At 39.9% G+C, this 19173-nt stretch overlaps 1 protein-coding gene across 6 annotated transcripts in view; it reads left to right on the forward strand.

The window, feature by feature from the left end:
• Dync1i1 (dynein cytoplasmic 1 intermediate chain 1) overlaps window positions 1–19173 on the forward strand; it is a 311008-nt gene that overhangs the window by 38881 nt on the left and 252954 nt on the right. For all 6 annotated transcript variants that reach the window (XM_085683897.2, XM_085683899.2, XM_085683900.2 and 3 more), the window contains exon 3: window positions 17715–17829. In XM_085683897.2, coding sequence (XP_085540023.2) covers window positions 17715–17829 — 115 coding nt within the window. The remainder of the gene's footprint in view (window positions 1–17714; window positions 17830–19173) is intronic.

Here is a 19173-nt window from a genome sequence, read left to right on the forward strand (position 1 = left end):
ATAAGAGACATGCAAATCAAAACAACTCTGAGATGCCATCTTATATCTGTAAGAATGGCCAAGATCAAAAACACTGATGACAACTTATGCTAGAGAGGTTGTGGGGTAAAGGGAAGACTCTTCCATTACTGGTGAGAATGCAAACTGGCATAGCTGCTTTGGAAATAAGTATGGTGATTTCTCAATAATTAGAAAACAACCTTCCTCAAGACCCAGCAATACCATTTTTGGATATATACTCAAAGGATGCTCAATTGTATCACAAGTACATGTGCTCAACTATGTTCATAACAGCATTTTTTGTCATAGCCAGAACGTGGAAACAACTTAAATGTCCCTTGACCCAAGAATGGATAAGGAAAATGTGGTACATTTACACAGTGGAGTACTATACAGCAGAAAAAAACAATGACATCTTGAATTTTGCAGGCAAATGGATGGAGCTAGAAAACATCATTTTGAGTGAGACACAGAAAGACAAGAATCACATGTACTCACACATAAGTGGTTTTTAAACATAAAGCAAAGAAAACCAGTCCACAAATCACAATCCCAGAAAACAATCAGGACTGTAAGAGAGACTTACATAGATCTAATTTACATGGGAAGTAGAAAAAGACAAGATCTCCTGAGTAAATTGGGAGCATGGAAATCATGGGAGATGGCAGAAGGGGAGGGGGGAGGGAGGGAGAGGAGTGGAGAAAAATATATAGCTCAATAAAAACCAATTGAAAATAGAGCATTAGATGTACAGAAACTAGATGACAAAGATGTTTGTGAATGGTTCTCTAGAAAGGAAGCTTGTGTGTGGTGACGGGCCTACATAGAGAGACGGGCTGCTCCCCACACTGCAATTGTATTGTTCAGGGATGAAGAGGGGTTTTGATGCCTCACGAGCTAGATAAATGCTCTTTCATTCTACAAGTTTAAGAGAGTAAAACAGCAGATTTTCAATGTTTATTATTTCCCAATGACTGCAGTTGCGGTCTAGCCTCTGGCTCCTCCCAGCTTCTTGGGTCCTCCATGCTGGCTGGTGGGGGTAACGTGTTTGTCCTTGTAGCCTCCATAACGGCTGTCCCTGAGACCTTCGCTGTTCTGTATGCAGGTTGCGGGTGAACCCGAGGTGAGAACTGACAAGGAGTGGCTATTCTTTCCGTGGGAAGCCCACAGCGAGCATTATGTGATTACGCTTCCCTTCTTTCAAACGTCAACAGCTACTGTGTCTTTAAAGCACCTGCCATTTCTTGCTAATAATGGGTTTCCTTTGAAACTGACACCCTAATATCCAACTTGAATTGCACTGAATGACTATGAAGTGCGATGTGATACAGAAATCTGGCTCCAAATTAGGCTGTCTACTCTTTTTCATTTTATACATTTGGGGAGACTCGTGGGCCAACCAAGCAGATGGAAGCTAGCTTTCTTTTTCAATTTTTTTTTCTTCTTGGTACACTTTGCAGTTTTGAGGAATAAATGTCTCACCCTCTGCATATCAAACAGAGCACCCAGGAGCTTCTTCATGCCTCAGGCCTCCATGTGCCTCTGGAATTCGAGTTACAGAAGGACTCACTGACAAGGCAGCTCAAAGTCACAGGCCAGTTCATATCGGACACTTCCATGCTCAGTTCCATTGAGAAGATTCAAATCAGGGCTCAGTTTGGGGATGCACAGGCTATATTGTATTTAACGTCTTCTTTGGTTTTAAATCTCCTCTCTGTACAATCTAGCATCCCTCAAGAAACTTTTTCCTTTGTGTCATTTAAGCATCTCTAAAACAAACAAACAAAAATCACTTGCGTGTGTATTTGATGAGCAAATGAGAGTGGGTGTTTGTGTGCAAGTGTGTGGCGCCCATTCACGTCTTCCTCTGCGTGAGGCCCAGTGATCGAACATAAGATAATCAGCTACTAAATGAAGGGTGTATTAGTGTTTTTAAAGGTTTATTTATTTTAAAAAAGTGTGTGTGGAGTGTGTGTGTGTGTGTGTGTGTGTGTGTGTGTGTGTGTGTGTGTGTGCATTTGAGACCAGCTTCCTACAGTTCCCAGAGGTATAGAATCCCCCTGGAGCTGGAGTTACAGGTGTTTGTGAACCATTGGATGTGGGTGCTGGGAACCAAACTCAGCCCCTCTGCAAACATAGTAAGTGCTCTCTTAGCCGTGGGCCATCCTCAGCCCAGAGGTTATGCTATTTTATGTAAGGAAGAAATCAGAGACCAATTTATTCCAATTCTTTTTCAAATGAAGAAATGACCTTGATGTACAAGAGTAGCAGCTCTCTTTCATCTCTAGTTTCCAGGAGGATCCTGTCCCCAACCTCTTAGCTCTAACTCAGAAGCCCGGGTCCTTTCTGTATCACAATCTACGAGTATCACGGTCTGGACAAGTAAAACAGGGCTCTTTTTCCCCCATTTTTTTTTTCTCTAAAACCACATTCCAGACAAATTAGCCTACAGTTTAAGTAATCCCTTATCTGAAATGCTTCAGACCAAAAATATTTCCTACTTTGAGTTTTATTTTTAAGATTTGGAAATATTTGCATGTACCCAAGTTGGAAACGTGTTTGGAGACCTAAGTTTGTACGTGAAATTCCTGTACATGTGTCACAAACACCATATATATAAAATAAAGATATTTGAGAAAATGTTTAAAATAATAGTTTTTATGAAACAAAATTTCATAGTATGAAATTCTGCGTTCTGGGATCATGTTGAAACTTAGCAGCTTTTGCACCTCAGATTGGGGATACTCAACCTGTGTTTACACGGTCGTCTATGTATGTCTCTGTATGTCGTCTAGCTTGACAACATGTTTGTTTCCTTTCTCTCGTGTTGTTCTCTGCGTGTCCATTATTTGTGCACACCCACACATCTTCTGGTTTCTGTCTCTGATGTCTCCGACCTTTACTGCAGAAAGCCACCTCTAGAGACAAGAATTTTCAAGAGCAGGGCTCTATTTGGTTTTTTATTTTTATTTTGTGTCTAACATATTTTACTAAACAGTACATGCCCAACAAAAGAATATAGACAGAAAAAATAAACAAACAAGCAGTTTGGGACAGACACTGACGGCACTGGTCTCAATGTCTTCAACCACCTAAAGTTTCATCCTGCAGATTCATTTGGATTATCTGGCCCAAAAGTTATACAATGTCCCATCTATTGCCAGCATCATTACTGCCACCTGGGCCTGCCACCATCACTGCCGTATCCCCCCTCACCTCCCCATCTACTGCCATCATCACTGCTCTACCCCCTCATCTACTGCCACCATCACTGCCGTATTCCCTCACCTCCCCATCTACTGCCACCATCACTGCCCTACCCCCCATCTACTGCCACCATCACTGCCCTACCCCCATCTACTGCCACCATCACTGCCCTACCCCCCACCTCCCCATCTACTGCCACCATCGCTGCCCTACCCCCCTCACCTCCCCATCTACTGCCACCATCGCTGCCCTACCCCCCTCACCTCCCCATCTACTGCCACCATCACTGCCCTTCCCCCCTCACCTCCCCATCTACTGCCACCATCAATGTCGCCTGGGTTAAGGTGCTCCGACTTTATGTTGTTTGTATAGAGTTAGAAATTGGCTTAAAAATTTAAGTTTGACTTTTTGCATACTTTATGTAGGTTCATAATTAAAATTATATTAAAATATCAGAATTGGAAAAAAAGCACTTTTTAGTATTAACCAGTATGGCTTCCTGTCCATGATTCTAGAACAAAGAGGAAATGAGGACCATCCTGGTGCATGATCTCCAACAACTGAGAAAGCTGCAGGGTCAGAACACACTGTCTTACTTTGGGTCCCAGTTACTCGGTTGACTGTGGTATCATGGCTGAAATCTAATTTAAAAATAAACACAGTGGCCACCATTTAAGACACAGGACCAATTTTATGAAAGTTTGGCTTCAGTGCAGTGAGGTGAACCTACTGGGGTCCATCTCAGAGTTTCAGCCTGACCTCAGCCTTATGCTGGATTGCTAGAAGCTGGGACAGGTCGAGTTCCTGCTCTGTCTTCACTGTTCTCTAATAAATGTAGAACTATCTTGAAAAAGTGATTGACAGTTCTCAGCCTACAAATTGTCTTTCTTTGTCCTCTCTGGGTCTCAGCTGTGGATTATACCTCACAAACAAAAAATATCATTTTCTGGGATAGGCAACTTTTGTCTTTTTAATTACTAATATTACCAAATTAGTCCACAATTAGTTATTAAAACAGGAAATGATCCTATAGTTGTTACTGGAGAGAATCATGAGGTTTGTCACTAGAGCCCTGGTGATAGTTTCTTTGAGGAGACTACACGTTGTCTGGTGTAGGGCACTAAGTGGTACTGGCTTGTTTCCAACAAGCTCTGGTCATTACCTGTGGAGTTCCCGTGGTCAGGCTTGGGTGCCGAGAACTTTCCTAAACTTCAGTAAGCCTAGATGAAAATGGATCCTTATTAGTGTATCCCAAGATGATGATTTGTTCCTTAACACTTAAGAAAACCAAAAGGAGAGCTGGCAGGAGGAGTCACATGGTAAATGAATGTGCTCCTCAAGTCAGACAACCTGAGTACAACCTCTGGATTCCACCTGAAAAAGCCAGAAGTGGTAGCCTTCATGGCAGACACAATAAGAGAGAACCTGCCCCAACAAAGTTTAGCAGAGAGAATCTTCTTCCAAAAGTTGCATTCTAACCTCTACACTCTAGTTGTGTGACATGCAGGCACACCCCCAATCAATACCACACACACACATACCACACACACACCACATATAATACATACACCACACACACCACATGCACACACATACCACACACACACACCACATACACATCACATACACTACATACACACACCACATACACCACATGCACACACACAAACCACACACATACCACACATATATACCACACACACTGCATACACACACACATACACACCACATGTAATACATACACCACACACACACCACATGCACACACACACCCATACACACATGCACACACGCACCCATACACACCACATGCACACACATACCACACACACACACACACACCACATGCACACACACACCCATACACACCACATGCACACACATACCACACACACACCACATGCACACACATACCACACACACACACACACACACCACACAACACATGCACACACACAAACCACACACACACACACACAAAACATATATACCACACACACTGCATACACACACACACACACACACACACACACACTAATAAATAATAAAACTGTGGGCTTGTGAAATGGCTCAGCAGGCCTATATACCTGCCACCAAGAATGAAGACCCAAGTTTGAGCCCCAGATTGAACCTGGTAGAAGGAAAAACACAACTTCTGCAGGTTTTCCTCTGACCTCTACAAGCAGACCCCAGCATGTGCCCACTCCCATCCTGAGGCCCTACACACCAAAATAAGTGACTGTAAAGAAATATATCTGTGACAGGGCTGGACACACAGTGAGTTGCACACACATCTGTGCTGAAGAAGTGGAAACTGGGAGATATTGTTTTGGTAAAATGTGTTCTGCCTATTTTGACATATAATTTGACCTCTTCTATAGTTCCTGAATGCCTACCATTTAAAATTAGAAAAAATCTCTAACTCCAAACCACAGCTGTACCTTTCAACACAGGATGCTGTGACAAAAAGTTTGGTGTACTCTGCCCAAGTTCATTTGAAAGGGAGAGGTAGGCAGGTCATTTTCATCTACTCTGTGAAGGCTCCAATCACGTGTCTCATTTCCATGGATCCTGTCTTCCTGCAACACATACTTGTTGGTAGAAGTAGCTTTGAGAGTCTGGCTTTGTAGACTGCTGAATCTCTTGTTTTCACAGCAGTGTTGTGAAGGAAGAGGTCTCAAAATGGGATGTGGCTGAAAGAAATTAACCTGAAAGACACATTCAGCTAAGAGTCTATGACCATAAAGCAATGCCACCAAAGCCATTCATCAAACACGTTTTTATTAGATACTCTACCTCAGGAACTGACCCAGGTATGATCACCTTGGGGTGAACAGAACAATTATGTTGTCTGAAAGCCCAGTCGAGGCTAAGGACACCTCTGAAATACCATGTTACTCAACATTTCAATATTAAGGCGATTTTAATTTTGTTTTAGCTATTTTTATCTGTATTTCACTAGTCGCTGTAGCAATTCCATTTTCTTGCATCTCTCCCCTTTCCCTCACATCCTTCTTTATCACTATGAAAAGTGAACGTGGATAGTGATCTTCATTCTTTTTTCTCAATTCTGTCTTGGCTTGTTGTACACATTAACATAGGAATCTGCTTCAGTTGTTTAAATATTGCAAGTGGAAAAGAATGTGCATTTTAATGTCTTTGCAGAGACAGAATTGTCTTTTAAGAGTGTGGAGTGACATGAGAAGGCTGAAATCGTCTCCGATTCTCTTCAGCTCTATTTAGATTCCAAATGACAGTTCTCTCCCTAATGACAGACAGATTCCAAAACTGAAAGTGCACTTTAAGGCCAAGGTGAATAAGAACAGAAACGCTGAGCCCAGAGACACACAAAAATACACACTTGTCTTATAATTGGGTTGTAGCATACTGTCTGGGGCAAGCCATACTGCCCTGAATTCTCTTCTGCCTCAAGCACATGAAATTAATAATGCTCCTTGAGTTAATTTACCTGCTAAGGTGCCCAATGCTCAAGGGGAATAAGGGATATCTGATAATGAATAAGATAGTTGGCTTGGCAAGCTTCAAGATAGCTTCCCTTCTGTGGAAGGTCATCTGTAAAATAGGGACACATTAGTGTTCTCCTGGTTCAGAATTGGGCAAATACCTTTAACTACATCCCAACTCAGAATACCTCCCTTCATTGTCCTTTTTAAAGCATTTAATTAATTATTTAAGGATTCCATACACTACATGGAGAGGATCAAGAGGTGAGTGACCATCTACCCAGCAGGATACCCTACTCTCTAGCCCCTGCACACCGATGTAGTGAGGGGCTGCGGGCAGGCCTGCTTTTCATCCTGCCCAGCTCCCACACAGCTAGCTTAGCCCCAGAAATAATAACACACAAATTGTATTCATTTAAGCACTGCCTGGCCCATTATCTCTAGAGAGTTAGTTACTGACTAACTCTCATATCTTGATATTAACCCATTTCTAATAATCTGTATCACACCACGAGGTGTGGCTTACCGGGAAAGATTCAGCATGTCTGACCTGGTGGCTGGCTCCACGGCATCTGCCTCATTGCTCTCTTCCCAGCATTCTATTCTGTTTACTCCGCCTACCTAATTTTCTGTCCTATCAAGGGGCCAAGGAAGTCTCTTTATTGACCAATGAAAATAACACAATAGACAGATAACCCTCCTCCGTCATTTCCCCTTTTTCTGTTTAAACAAAAAAGAAAGGCTTTCATTTTAACATAGTAAAATTACACATAACAAAACAGTTATCAAGCAAGAATTACAGTCACAATATTTATAACTATATCTTTATCATAATGATGGAAAACTAAAACTATGACTATCCATTCTTCAACTCCATCAAAGACTCCATAAGGATATATTACCTAAGTAAACAAGAAGTAAGCAACTTCCAAAACTCTAGAAATGACAGAGACATCTCGCTGCCTGGACAGTCACCCAAAGTTCCTCTGTATCGTTAGGGCATTCATCTTCAGCCTTCAGGCCCATAGTATCCAGAGACATTTCCATGAAGCAGGAAATTTCAAAGGCAGTTCAGTCACTATCTGTTATATCCTGGAGAATGTCTCGCAGACTCTTTCATGAATCAAGAACCTCGAAAGATCATCTCACCTTTAGGCAAGTTCAGCAGTCCTCTCTCTGTGGGTTCTCTGTGTCCAGTTTATACAACAGTCCAGGCAAGAACAGTTTCTTGCCCAAATGGCTAACCAACTCCAAAAGGAGCCTCTTCGATGCCCTTCTTCCTCTTGAAGTAGATTGGTGCTGCCAGGAGCAGACGTGTCTCATTGTCATGAAAAGTCCTAAGTTATTAAAACATTAAATGCCATGTTCTGTAGTCTTTGAAAGATATGAATGTCTATCTGAAATATATCTATGCACTTCTAGAAAATCAGACTAACATTACTACAAGCTAGTATTATCCATTAACAACCTATATTTTTAATTATACATTGCATTTTTAAATAAACTACACAATCACAATACCTCAATCAAGATCAGAAACATATATACATATAACAAAATTGACCTTAAAATCCATAACAAAGCAAATTATTTGTATATATATCATATCCCCCTTTAAATGTAAAAGAACATTTATAAGCAATATTTGGGAGTATGGACGTAGTTATTTCTCTCCAAACTTCTTCCTGCTGTATAGGGGCGCAGTTAATCAGGTCTTTCATGGTATAACCTGTCTGCCAGGTTCATCTCAGTCGGCAGTTGAGTGAAGAAATTTTTTGAGGGTGTTCACAGCAACCTTTCAGGAGGGCGTGGTCTATCATACCATATTGGGATAGAAGCAATCCACAGGGTCTCATCCTCTGTGAAAACAAAAGAACCTCCTTTCCAAAGTACCATATCCTTAGATCCAAATTCAGAAGTCAAGGTATTTTCAACATATCTATCTTGGATTAGTTCAGCAGCATTTATAAACAAATATCTTTTAACAGCTGTTGCTCCTTCCTCAGCAATCAAACAATTCAAAGAGAGCATAATAACATATAGTATCAAGATTCTCTGTGTATTTTTCATCTTTAAGCAGCTTTATTTTTAACCTCTATTTCTTTTATTTTTACTTTTACTTTTTGACACAGGTTCTCTGTATATCTTTGTCCTGGAATAACTCTGTAGACCAGGCTGTCCTTGAACTCACAGAGATCCACTTGTCTCTGCCTCCCAAGTGCTGGGCTCAAAGGTGTATGCTACCACACCTTGAACTCACAGAGATCTGTCTGTCTCTGCCTCCCAGGCACTGGATTAAAGGTGTGTACTACCACACCTTGAGGTCACAGAGGTCAATCTACCTCTGCCTCCCTTGTGTTGGGATTAAAGGTGTATACCACCACACCCAACTACTCTCTTTCTTCCTTTTTTACCCTAAGAACTTTAACCTTTAGCCTACACATATTTTTAACTCATAGTAAACCATTTAGAGGTTTTCCTTCCTCTTTGACTCTCTTTTTACTGTATATCTCTTTTTCTGACCACATGAGTCTAAAACTGTGGCTTTGATGGCTAGACCCAGTCCATTTCTTAGCTTTCCAGACTCATGGTAGAGGTACCAGCCAGAGCTGTGTTCACTGCCACAACTCTATGGCGTTTCAAGGTCCTTGTCAGCAAGCAAGCTGCAGCATTCTGCTCACAGACCACACTCAGTCGGACTGCCTGCCTGAAAGAGTCAGAGTTTGCCCTGGCAGGACGGCCCAGAAAACCGGCATTTTAAAACAGCGCAGCTTTTTTCCTGCTACGGCTGAAAACCGAAAAGCATGCGTTCAGCTTTTCATCAACACCGTTAAAGTGTTTCACGGCAGGACCTCTTAAAGTAGCTACAAAGTTTTGCAGCTAAAGCTGAGTCAGGAAGCCTCTCTTAGATGAGAGCATTTGCTTGTCTCTAGCAAGTAGAGCAGACCCGAGAAATTGTTGCCACCAAGAAAACATGCTTTACTCTATTCTTTTCCAAACTTTCTCAGGCTTTCTGTGGATGCAGTTATCCACGTGGGCGCCATCTGTAGTGAGGGGCTGCGGGCAGGCCTGCTTTTCATCCTGCCCAGCTCCCACACAGCTAGCTTAGCCCCAGAAATAATAACACACAAATTGTATTCATTTAAGCACTGCCTGGCCCATTATCTCTAGAGAGTTAGTTACTGACTAACTCTCATATCTTGATATTAACCCATTTCTAATAATCTGTATCACACCACGAGGTGTGGCTTACCAGGAAAGATTCAGCATGTCTGACCAGGTGGCTGGCTCCACGGCATCTGCCTCATTGCTCTCTTCCCAGCATTCTATTCTGTTTACTCCGCCTACCTAATTTTCTGTCCTATCAAGGGGCCAAGGAAGTCTCTTTATTGACCAATGAAAATAACACAATAGACAGATAACCCTCCTCCGTCACACCGAGACAAAACCCTGGGCCCCTCTCCCACCTGTCTCGGCTTCTCGAGCCATCCAGCAGTCAAGGTTCCTGCAGATAGGCTGTTTAAACACCCCCACACCATCCATTGAACCCTGCAAACTACAAGTCCCACTGCACCCCCAAAATCTCCTGTCCTGCTCCTCCCCAGGCAACCTCAGAAGAACTCTGAAGCACAAGCTGTGACTGCACCAAGTAGACCAAGAATGTGAACCAAAAAAGTGGTCCAAGACAGAGGACCAAGAGAGACCTCAGTGGCCTCCTGAGACACAGACAGTGACAGTACAATGCAGATCAAGAACAGTTCCCAAACACACAGACAGCCACGGCAAGGATTGGACCAAAACACAAAGACACTGCCTGCACAAACTGAAGGAAGAGATGGGTAGGCACCAATGGAAGAATTTATCCACCAACCTCAAAAGCAAATGATAACACCAGACCCCAGTGGTCCTAAAACAAGAAGACTAGATCATTCTAACCCAGAAAAGGCAGAAGAGCATGATTTTAAACTTAATTTTATGAGAATGATTGAAACCTTTAAAAAGAAAATGAAAAATTCTCTTAAAGAAATTGAGGAAAGACAAACAAAAATTGGAAGAAATAAATAAATCGCTCAAGAAAAACCAAGAAAAAACAATAAACAGGTGAAGCAAACAGTTCAAACAGTTCAAGACTTGAAGACTGAAATAGAGACAATAAAGAAAACACAAACTGAGGAAATTCTGGATATGGAAAATCTGGGTAAATGAACGGGAACTACAGAGGTAAACATAACCAACAGAATACAAGAGATGGAAGAAAGAATCTCAGGTGTTGAAGATACTGTGGAAGAAATAGATTCACTGGTCAAATAAAACATTAAATGCAACAAATTCTTAACACAAAACATCCAGGAAATCTGGGACACCATGAAAAGACCAAACCTAAGAACAATAGGGATAGAAGAAGAATATCAGCTTAAAGGCACAGAAAATATATTCAACAAAATCATAGAAGAAAACTTTTCTAACCTAAAGAACAATATCTCTATGAAGGTACAATAAGCTTACAGAACATCAAATAGAATGAACCAAAAACATGTCCCCTAGCCATATAATAATCAAAATGCAAAACATACATAATAAAGAAAGAATATTAAGAGCTGCTAATGAAAAAGATCAAGTAATAGAAAGGTAGACCAATCAGAATTACACCCAACTTCTCAATGGAAACCATGAAAGCAAGAAGGTCCTGGACAGGTTGCTGCAGACACTAAGAGACCATGGATGCAAGTCCAGAGTACTACACTCAGCAAAGCTTTCAGTCACCATCAATGGAGAAAACAATATGTCCCATGATAAAACCAGATTTAAATAATGCCCATCCACAAATTCAGCCCTATAAAAAGTACTAGAAGGAAAATTCCAACCCAAGGAAAATAACTGCAATCACAAAAACACAGGCAACAGATAACCTCACACCAACAAACTCCAAATAAGGGAAACACACAAACACTACCACCAAAAAAATAACAGGAATTAACAGTCATTGGTCATTAATATCTCTTAATATCAATGGACTCAATTCACCTATAAAAAGACAGAGATTAAGAGAATGGATACAAAGGCAGGATTTATCCTTCTGTTGTATACAAGAAACACACCTCAACCTCAAAGTACAGGGCTGGGCAAAAATTTTTCAATCAGGTGGACAGAAGAAACAAGTGGGTGTAGCTATTCGAATATCTGACAAAATAGACTTCAAACTATCAATCAATCAGAAGAGACGGAGAAGGACACTTTACACTCATAACAGGAACAATCCAAAAAGATAAAGTCTCAACACTGAACATCTATGCCCAAATACAAGAGTACCCACGCATGTAAAAGAAACATTACTAAAGCTTAAATTGCACAGCAAACCCACATACTAATAGTAGGAGACTTAAATACCACACTTTTGCCAATGGGCAGGTCAACCAGACAGAAACTTAACAGAGAAATAAGAGAACTTACAGATGTCATGATTCAGTTGGACTTAAGAATTCCATACAATGTATTTTTATCATATTTACCCCTCTTCTAAGACCCATGCCACCTTCTTTGAACCCCATTAACTCTAATTTTTGCTGCCTATATTTCCTTGGTGTGTGGTAATCCAATTGGAGTGTGGTCTGCATGTGAGGCATCACACTCTGGGATTCTTCTTTCCTGGCAGCTTAGCTCCTAAGCCAGGGGTGTGCCTTCTCCTCCACCCCATACTGCGGTTTTATTTGCTTGAGCTTGTCCAAATCTGTGAATGCTGTCATAGCCACTGTGAATTCATGCTTGAAATGTCTCTGTTGCATCTGGGAAACACAGTTTCAAAGTAATCATTCATTACTTCTGTATCTTTCTACCCTTTCTTCTTCAGGGATCTCTTAGCCTTGGAAGGAGCAGTGAGATCGGTCTGGAGCTTCTGCAGAAAACTAGAAGTAGATTTCCCACAGGATGTGGCTATGCCATTCTTGGACATATGTCCCAAAAACTCTGTGTCTTACTCCAGAGATATTTGTTTATCCATGTTCATTGTTATGTTTTCACAATAGCCAGGGAATCAAAACATCTTAGAAGTCTATCAGTTGATGAATGGATAATAAAAATTAGGTTTATTTTCACAAAGGAAAATGGGTCAGCTGTTAAGAAGAAGAAATTATGAAATAATCAGGTACATACACGGTGTTGGAAATAATCATCATGAATGAGGTAACTCAGATCTAGAAAATACAAGTGGTTGCATGGTCTGAATCTTTGTATATGTGTGTTTAATTTGGAATGCCCATGTAGGTCAAGAAATTAATAAGGAGACATGGGGGTCGGGGAGTTTCAAAGGAGGGAAGAAAGAATGCAGTGGTATAAAGGGAATAAGGGAACACAAAAGTGAAATGGAGTAAGGAATAGGAGGGTGGAATAGAGGGAGAACTAGCAGGAAGGATGAGAGATAACATATACTCAAGTACCTTGATCATTTATAGCTACCATTTTAGTTTGTCACAATCCTATAAAAAACACAAACTAGGCATAGGATTCTGATTTGAGGCTCTCTTGTGTTGTGTTTTAGATACAATTTTTGAAAGGAATTTGTAAGTAGAAATTTCTCTCTCACCAGCCATTCCTAAATAGCAACTTTGTGGCTTAAAATTAACTACAAACTGTTTGACTGATGGTTCAGGCTTCTTACTGGCTAGTTCTACATTTAAATTAACCCATTTCTAATAATCTGTGTATCGCCATGTGCCCCATGGTTTACCAGTAATGCTCTGGCCTCTTACTCCTCCAGTGGCTGCTGCCATCTCCTGACTCCACTGCTTATCTCCCTGTATCTCTGAATTTCCGCCTGGCATTATTCTCCCTGGCTATTGGCCAAATCAGCTTCTTTATTAACTAATGGTAATAAAATATATTCACAGCATACAGAGAGGCATACCACATTATCACTCCTTTTCTGTCTAATTAAGAATGAAGATTTTAACATTAACATAGTAAAATTACATATAACAAAATAGGTATCAAGCAAGAATTATAATTACAATACTTTGTCTATTTGTATTTGACAAAATTAAAGAAAATAATCTATTATCTATTCTATATTTGTGATACTAAGGTTTCATATCTAACTTATATTTTATTATAACTAAGAAAAACTATAATTGTAACTATCTAGTCTTCAACTCCATTAAAGACTCTAGAAGAATATAATATTACGAAATTATGTTGTAAGAAATATCCACAACTCTAGAAATGGCAGACACATCTGACTGCCTGAACAGCTACCCAAAGTTGTTCTGTAATGTTGAATCATTCATCTTCAGCCTAGAGTGTCTGGCAGATTTCTCAGTGAAGCAGGAAATAATATAAAGGACTGTCTTGACTATTTTGGCAAAATTCATCAGTTGCTTTCTTCTGTGTCCTGCAGAAAGTCTGGCAGACTCTTTCATGAAGCAGGAACCCTGAAGGAATGTCCTACCTTGTTTTGGCAAGTTCAGCAGTCATTTTCATATGGGTCCTGCATGTCCAGTTTGTATAGCTTATTGTCAAGCAGTCCAGGCAACAACAGTTTCTTGCCCAGATGGCTAGCCTTGCCACATTGAAAGCAAACTCCACAAGGAGCTTCTTCAATGCCCATCACCCTCTTGAAGTAATTGGTGCTTCCAGAAACAGACATCTCTTACTGTTGAGAAAAGTCTAAGTTCTTAGAGCGTTTAGAAACAGTTTTCTCTAGGCTCTTGAAGTGTGTGAAGATTACCTCTTAATTTGAAATATGTCTCTGCATATCTAGAAAACTTAACTAACTTGACTATAAGTTTGGCTATTATAGATGACTATGAATTTGTCTTTCTTAACACTACATTATATATTTAAATGAACTGTATGAACATAATACCTTAAACAAGAGTAGAAATATGTGCATAGCATAACAAAATTGACTTTAAATTTGATTCAATAAACAAAAATCCATACAATGTAAGATACTTATTTTTATTACATATCTCTCTTTTTTCTTTAGAAAGAGATTGATTATGACCATTAATTATTTATAACCAACCCACTTTAAATTAAAACAAACATTTATAAGCAATATTTTGGGAATTTTGGAGTGGTTTTCTAATTGGGAGTACTAGTAATCTTATGGGAACCTTGAGAAAATTTAGAATTATAATTAAATCTTGGCTGTAGTAGTCAGTGAGGCTGTATCATCTCAGCCAGTTGCTTTGAAACTGTTTTGCATGTTGGATCACCTGGGCCATCACTACCATTGGAGACCTCTCAAGGTTCTTACTTAATCAAACCATATTATCCTGGAAGGAATCCACAACTTCTCATCTTCTGTGGAAACAAAAGCTGAACCTTATTTCCAAAGAAACATATCCTTAGACCCACATTTTGAAATCAAGATACCTTTATGTTGGTTTTGCTTAGCAGCCCCCACAATCAAACATCTCACTGCAGTTAGGTCATTAACAATCAAAAAAGTTCAAAGAAAACACAATACTATATAATATATATATATAATCCACTCTCTGTGTATATTCCGTCTTTACATGGCTTTTTATATTACTTTTACTGTCTCTTTAAGGACTTTGTTTTATTTTTTTCTTTTATTAAATTATAAAAGTTTCCATTTCCGCCCCTCCTCCCAACACCCTCCCACTCCCCCCACTCCCTCTCCTCCTCCCTCTCCATCCCCTAGAGCAGTCAGGGTTTCCTGCCCTGTGGGAAGTTCAAGTTCCTCCCCCCTCTCTCCAGGTCCAGGAAGGTGAGGATCCAAACAGACTGGATGGCCACAATCCAGTATATGCAGAGGAAGCAAGTCCCAGTGTCATTGTCAATAAAACTATTTCTTTCTTTCTATAGCTGCCTATACCCATATTCTTTCTTTCTTAAGCCTATGTTCCTTTTTTAAAAAAAAAATCGTGACATATTTAGAGGTTTCTTTTTGTCTGACTCTGTATTGTGTATCTGTAATCATTTCCTGACCAAAGAGTTTTTAAAATGCTCAGCAGGCATGGCTGTTGGCTCCACCCCATTCAGCTTTCCAACATGGCAGAGATACATTCACTACCAGTTGTGGGAGCCATGCTCACTACCCAACTCTAAAAAGCAGCAGATTGTCATTACCACCAAGCTGCTTGGAGCATGATGCCCGTAAACCTGTTTTGTCTGCATGAGTAAAAGTCAGATCGGCCACACAGTGCTTGGTTGATTTGCCTCTCTGTACTGAGGCCTGTGTGAGACTGCAGAAACCTGCCATGCAGCTTAGCTCATGCTGGGTGGCAGCCTACTCCATCTTGCAGGCAGCTGTTGAGGAATGTGCCTGCGCTGCTACTGGCATGAGATGGTGAGAGTAGGACCCAGTACAGCATCATTTCTGTGTGTTTAGAACCCTTTTAAGTTTGTCCAGGTCATATGTGGATCCACACCAGACTTTGGACACTATATGTATCTGGAGGATTCTATCCCACCCACCCAGTTCCTGAATGACCATTCAGAGGCTTAATATTAATCACACACTGTATGATGACTCGGCCTTCTTACTGTCTAGCTGTCTATATAAATTAACTCATTTCTGCTCATCTATGTCTCTCCATGTGCCCCATGGCTCACTGGTAATGCTCTGGCATCTTATTCCTCTGATTGCTGCTGGAGTTTCCTGACTTCTTCACCCTTTTTCTCCCTGTATCTCTGTTTGAATTCCCTGCCTGGCTCTATTTTGCTCACTATTGGCCAAATCAGCTTCTTTATTAACCAATGGTAATAAAACATATTCACAGCACACAGAGGGCCATCCCATATCAGGAACTCATATGTGGGGTTTTGTTTTGTTTGTTTAGTTTGTACTTTGTTTTCATAGAAAGTTGTTTTCTTGTTTGAGTTAATGTGTTAAAGAATCCTGTGAAAATCAGAGAAAATTAAAATCTAGTAGAAAAAAATGAATGAATGAAAGAAAGAAAGAAGAAAGGAAGGAAGAAAAGAGAAAGAAAGAAAAAGAAAGAAAGAAAAGAAAAAAGAAAGAAGGAAGGAAAGAAATGAAAAGAAAAGAAAAGAAAAGACAAGAAAAGGGAAAAAAGACCTACAGAAATAATTTATTGCCAGGCTGCCACTGCCTTAATATAGACTTTAGCCTGGGTTCCAACCATGTTTAGCTTCTACTACTAATACAGACAGTATTTTTTTTTTCGAGACAGGGTTTCTCTGTGTAGCCCTAGCTGTCCTGGAAGTAACTCATTAGACCAGGCTGGCCTCAAACTCAGTGATCTGCCTGCCTCTGTCTCCTGAGTGCAGGGATTAAAGGCGTGCACCAACACTGCCCAGCTGACAGTAAATTTTATAATTACAGGTTTCTATATGTAGTCTTACTTTTTACTTTTCCACTAGAACCCAGATGTTTCTATTTCCGGAATGTGAGTATTACTAAGGTGCTGACCAAGATGTTCCAGAAGGAACAAAGAAGCTAAAGCAGACAAGATTTATTTTTAAAATAACACTGATCAGAAATAGTTTGCCTTGATTCTAATACTCTGAAAGTTTCTTGTTTTGTTTCCAGTTATTACATTTTAATTTGAGTGATTGTCCTATGTATGACACACAAGTTGATTCTTTTTTTTTTTTTTTTCAAGACAGGGTTTCTCTTTGTAACCTTAACTGTCCTTGAACTCACTCTGTGGACCACGCTGACTCAGAGATCCTCCTGCTTCTGCCTCCCTAGGGCTGGGATTAAAGGTGTGCACCACCGCTTCCTGGCACACCAATGGGTTCTTTTTCCACCATACAGGTCCTGGAACTCAAACTTGGGTAGCCAGACTTGGCTTCAGTTGCCGTAACCTGCTAAACCATCTCACTATCCTGAGAAACTTTCATAACTGGTAATAGAGATGGGGTGGGCTTTGACCAAAAAAGGGAGCCCCTGTCGGTTACTAATGTTGGTCACAGTGGCTTTTATCCTCCATACATGGTTATATCTACGTAGATAGAGCTCTGGTCTTGACTTCAGGCATATTCCACTTCGTTGAGGAAAAGCTTACATTGAGTTACATCACTAACTTTCCTTGCTGTCATTAAATCTTTTAGGCAGATCTGCAACAGAAGAAAGAGCCGGTCCAAGACGACTCCGATCTGGATCGCAAACGCCGAGAGACAGAAGCCTTGCTGCAAAGCATCGGCATCTCGCCGGAGCCCCCTCTAGGTATTTTGCCCTTCTTGTATTACTACCGCTCAAGCAGAACTTGTGTAGATAGACCATGCCCAGCACTGTTGTGCGTTTAAGTATTAGCTTTATTATTGTTTTCTGTGTTTAAAAAGTCTAGCATTTATTGTCCTAGTTGCATGTACGTTTTAGAACTGAGAGGGCTGGAAGGAGACAGGAATGGTGCTTAGATTCGTGGCCTGCTGCTGCTGATGTCATGCTCATAATTTCCCCTGTGTCACCAGCAGATTAATGTATACTTCTTAAGTGAATATATACAAGACATCTTTGGATCTTTAAACCTTAACAAATTGCTCTTCCTTTCTACTGATGAATCTTAACCTGTCTTTGCCTATATAGACAATGTTAATCTGCTTATACATACTGTGAACACTACATACATAGAGTTATTACGTGAAGAAAATACTAAATTGCAGTGGGAAAATTTTCAGAAAACCTTAAAATTAGCAGCTAATCTACAAGTTTAAATTTATGTGGCATGTGCATCTTTATTTCATTGTAAGTTGGCATTTTCACTGGAACCCCCTCCTCCAGCTCATTCATTTCTAGCTGATTGTCCATAAAGTCTTTTTATCACTGAGGCTCGGGTACTGAATAATTTGTTTAATTTGTTAAAAGTAACTCGCATGAGCTTATTCTGCCACTTGTTTGTGTATCTTTCATGTGTTGTTTTTACAATTATTATTATTTGTTTTCCATACATCTAAAAATAATCTGAGGGTGTCTGTAAAACTACATAATATCCAATGCATTAAAAAAAACAAAACTATTTAAATAATGAATAGGAATAAACACTTTATCAGGGCTGTTTTAAATGATTCATTTTTTTAATTCCTTTCTTTGCTTCTACATTAAAATAAAATTCCTTTCATTCTCATAGTTACTTAAATTAAGAAAAAATTGCCCATGTAAAGCAATTACTCCTATCATTGTAAATAAAAAAGAATATATCCCTCTGAAAGTATTACATAAATGCATAATTATGTTAATACATAAACATGAAACTAAAATACTACTTAAAAGCATTTTATTCTATCTCAATTGGGGTATGTAAAATTAAATCTTTGCAGCTATAATAAGTCCTCATAAAACTAGATTTCGTTTAGCTCATTGTTATGTAAGATGTACTCTATAGGGGATTTGGTTGGTAGTTCTTCGAGAAGTTGGCAAACTTCTTTGTACTTATCTGACATGTGATGTAAATTAGACATCCATTGATTAATTATATTTTTGCTTCAAAATAGTCTTTGAAATGTGGTTGCTATGCCAACACTTATTAAACACAATAATCCTATATTTTATTATACCTTACTCTGCATAAAG

The sequence above is a fragment of the Myodes glareolus genome, chromosome 25 (assembly GCF_982192425.1).
Source record: "Myodes glareolus chromosome 25, mMyoGla1.1, whole genome shotgun sequence".
Classification (NCBI taxonomy): Eukaryota; Metazoa; Chordata; class Mammalia; order Rodentia; family Cricetidae; genus Myodes; species Myodes glareolus.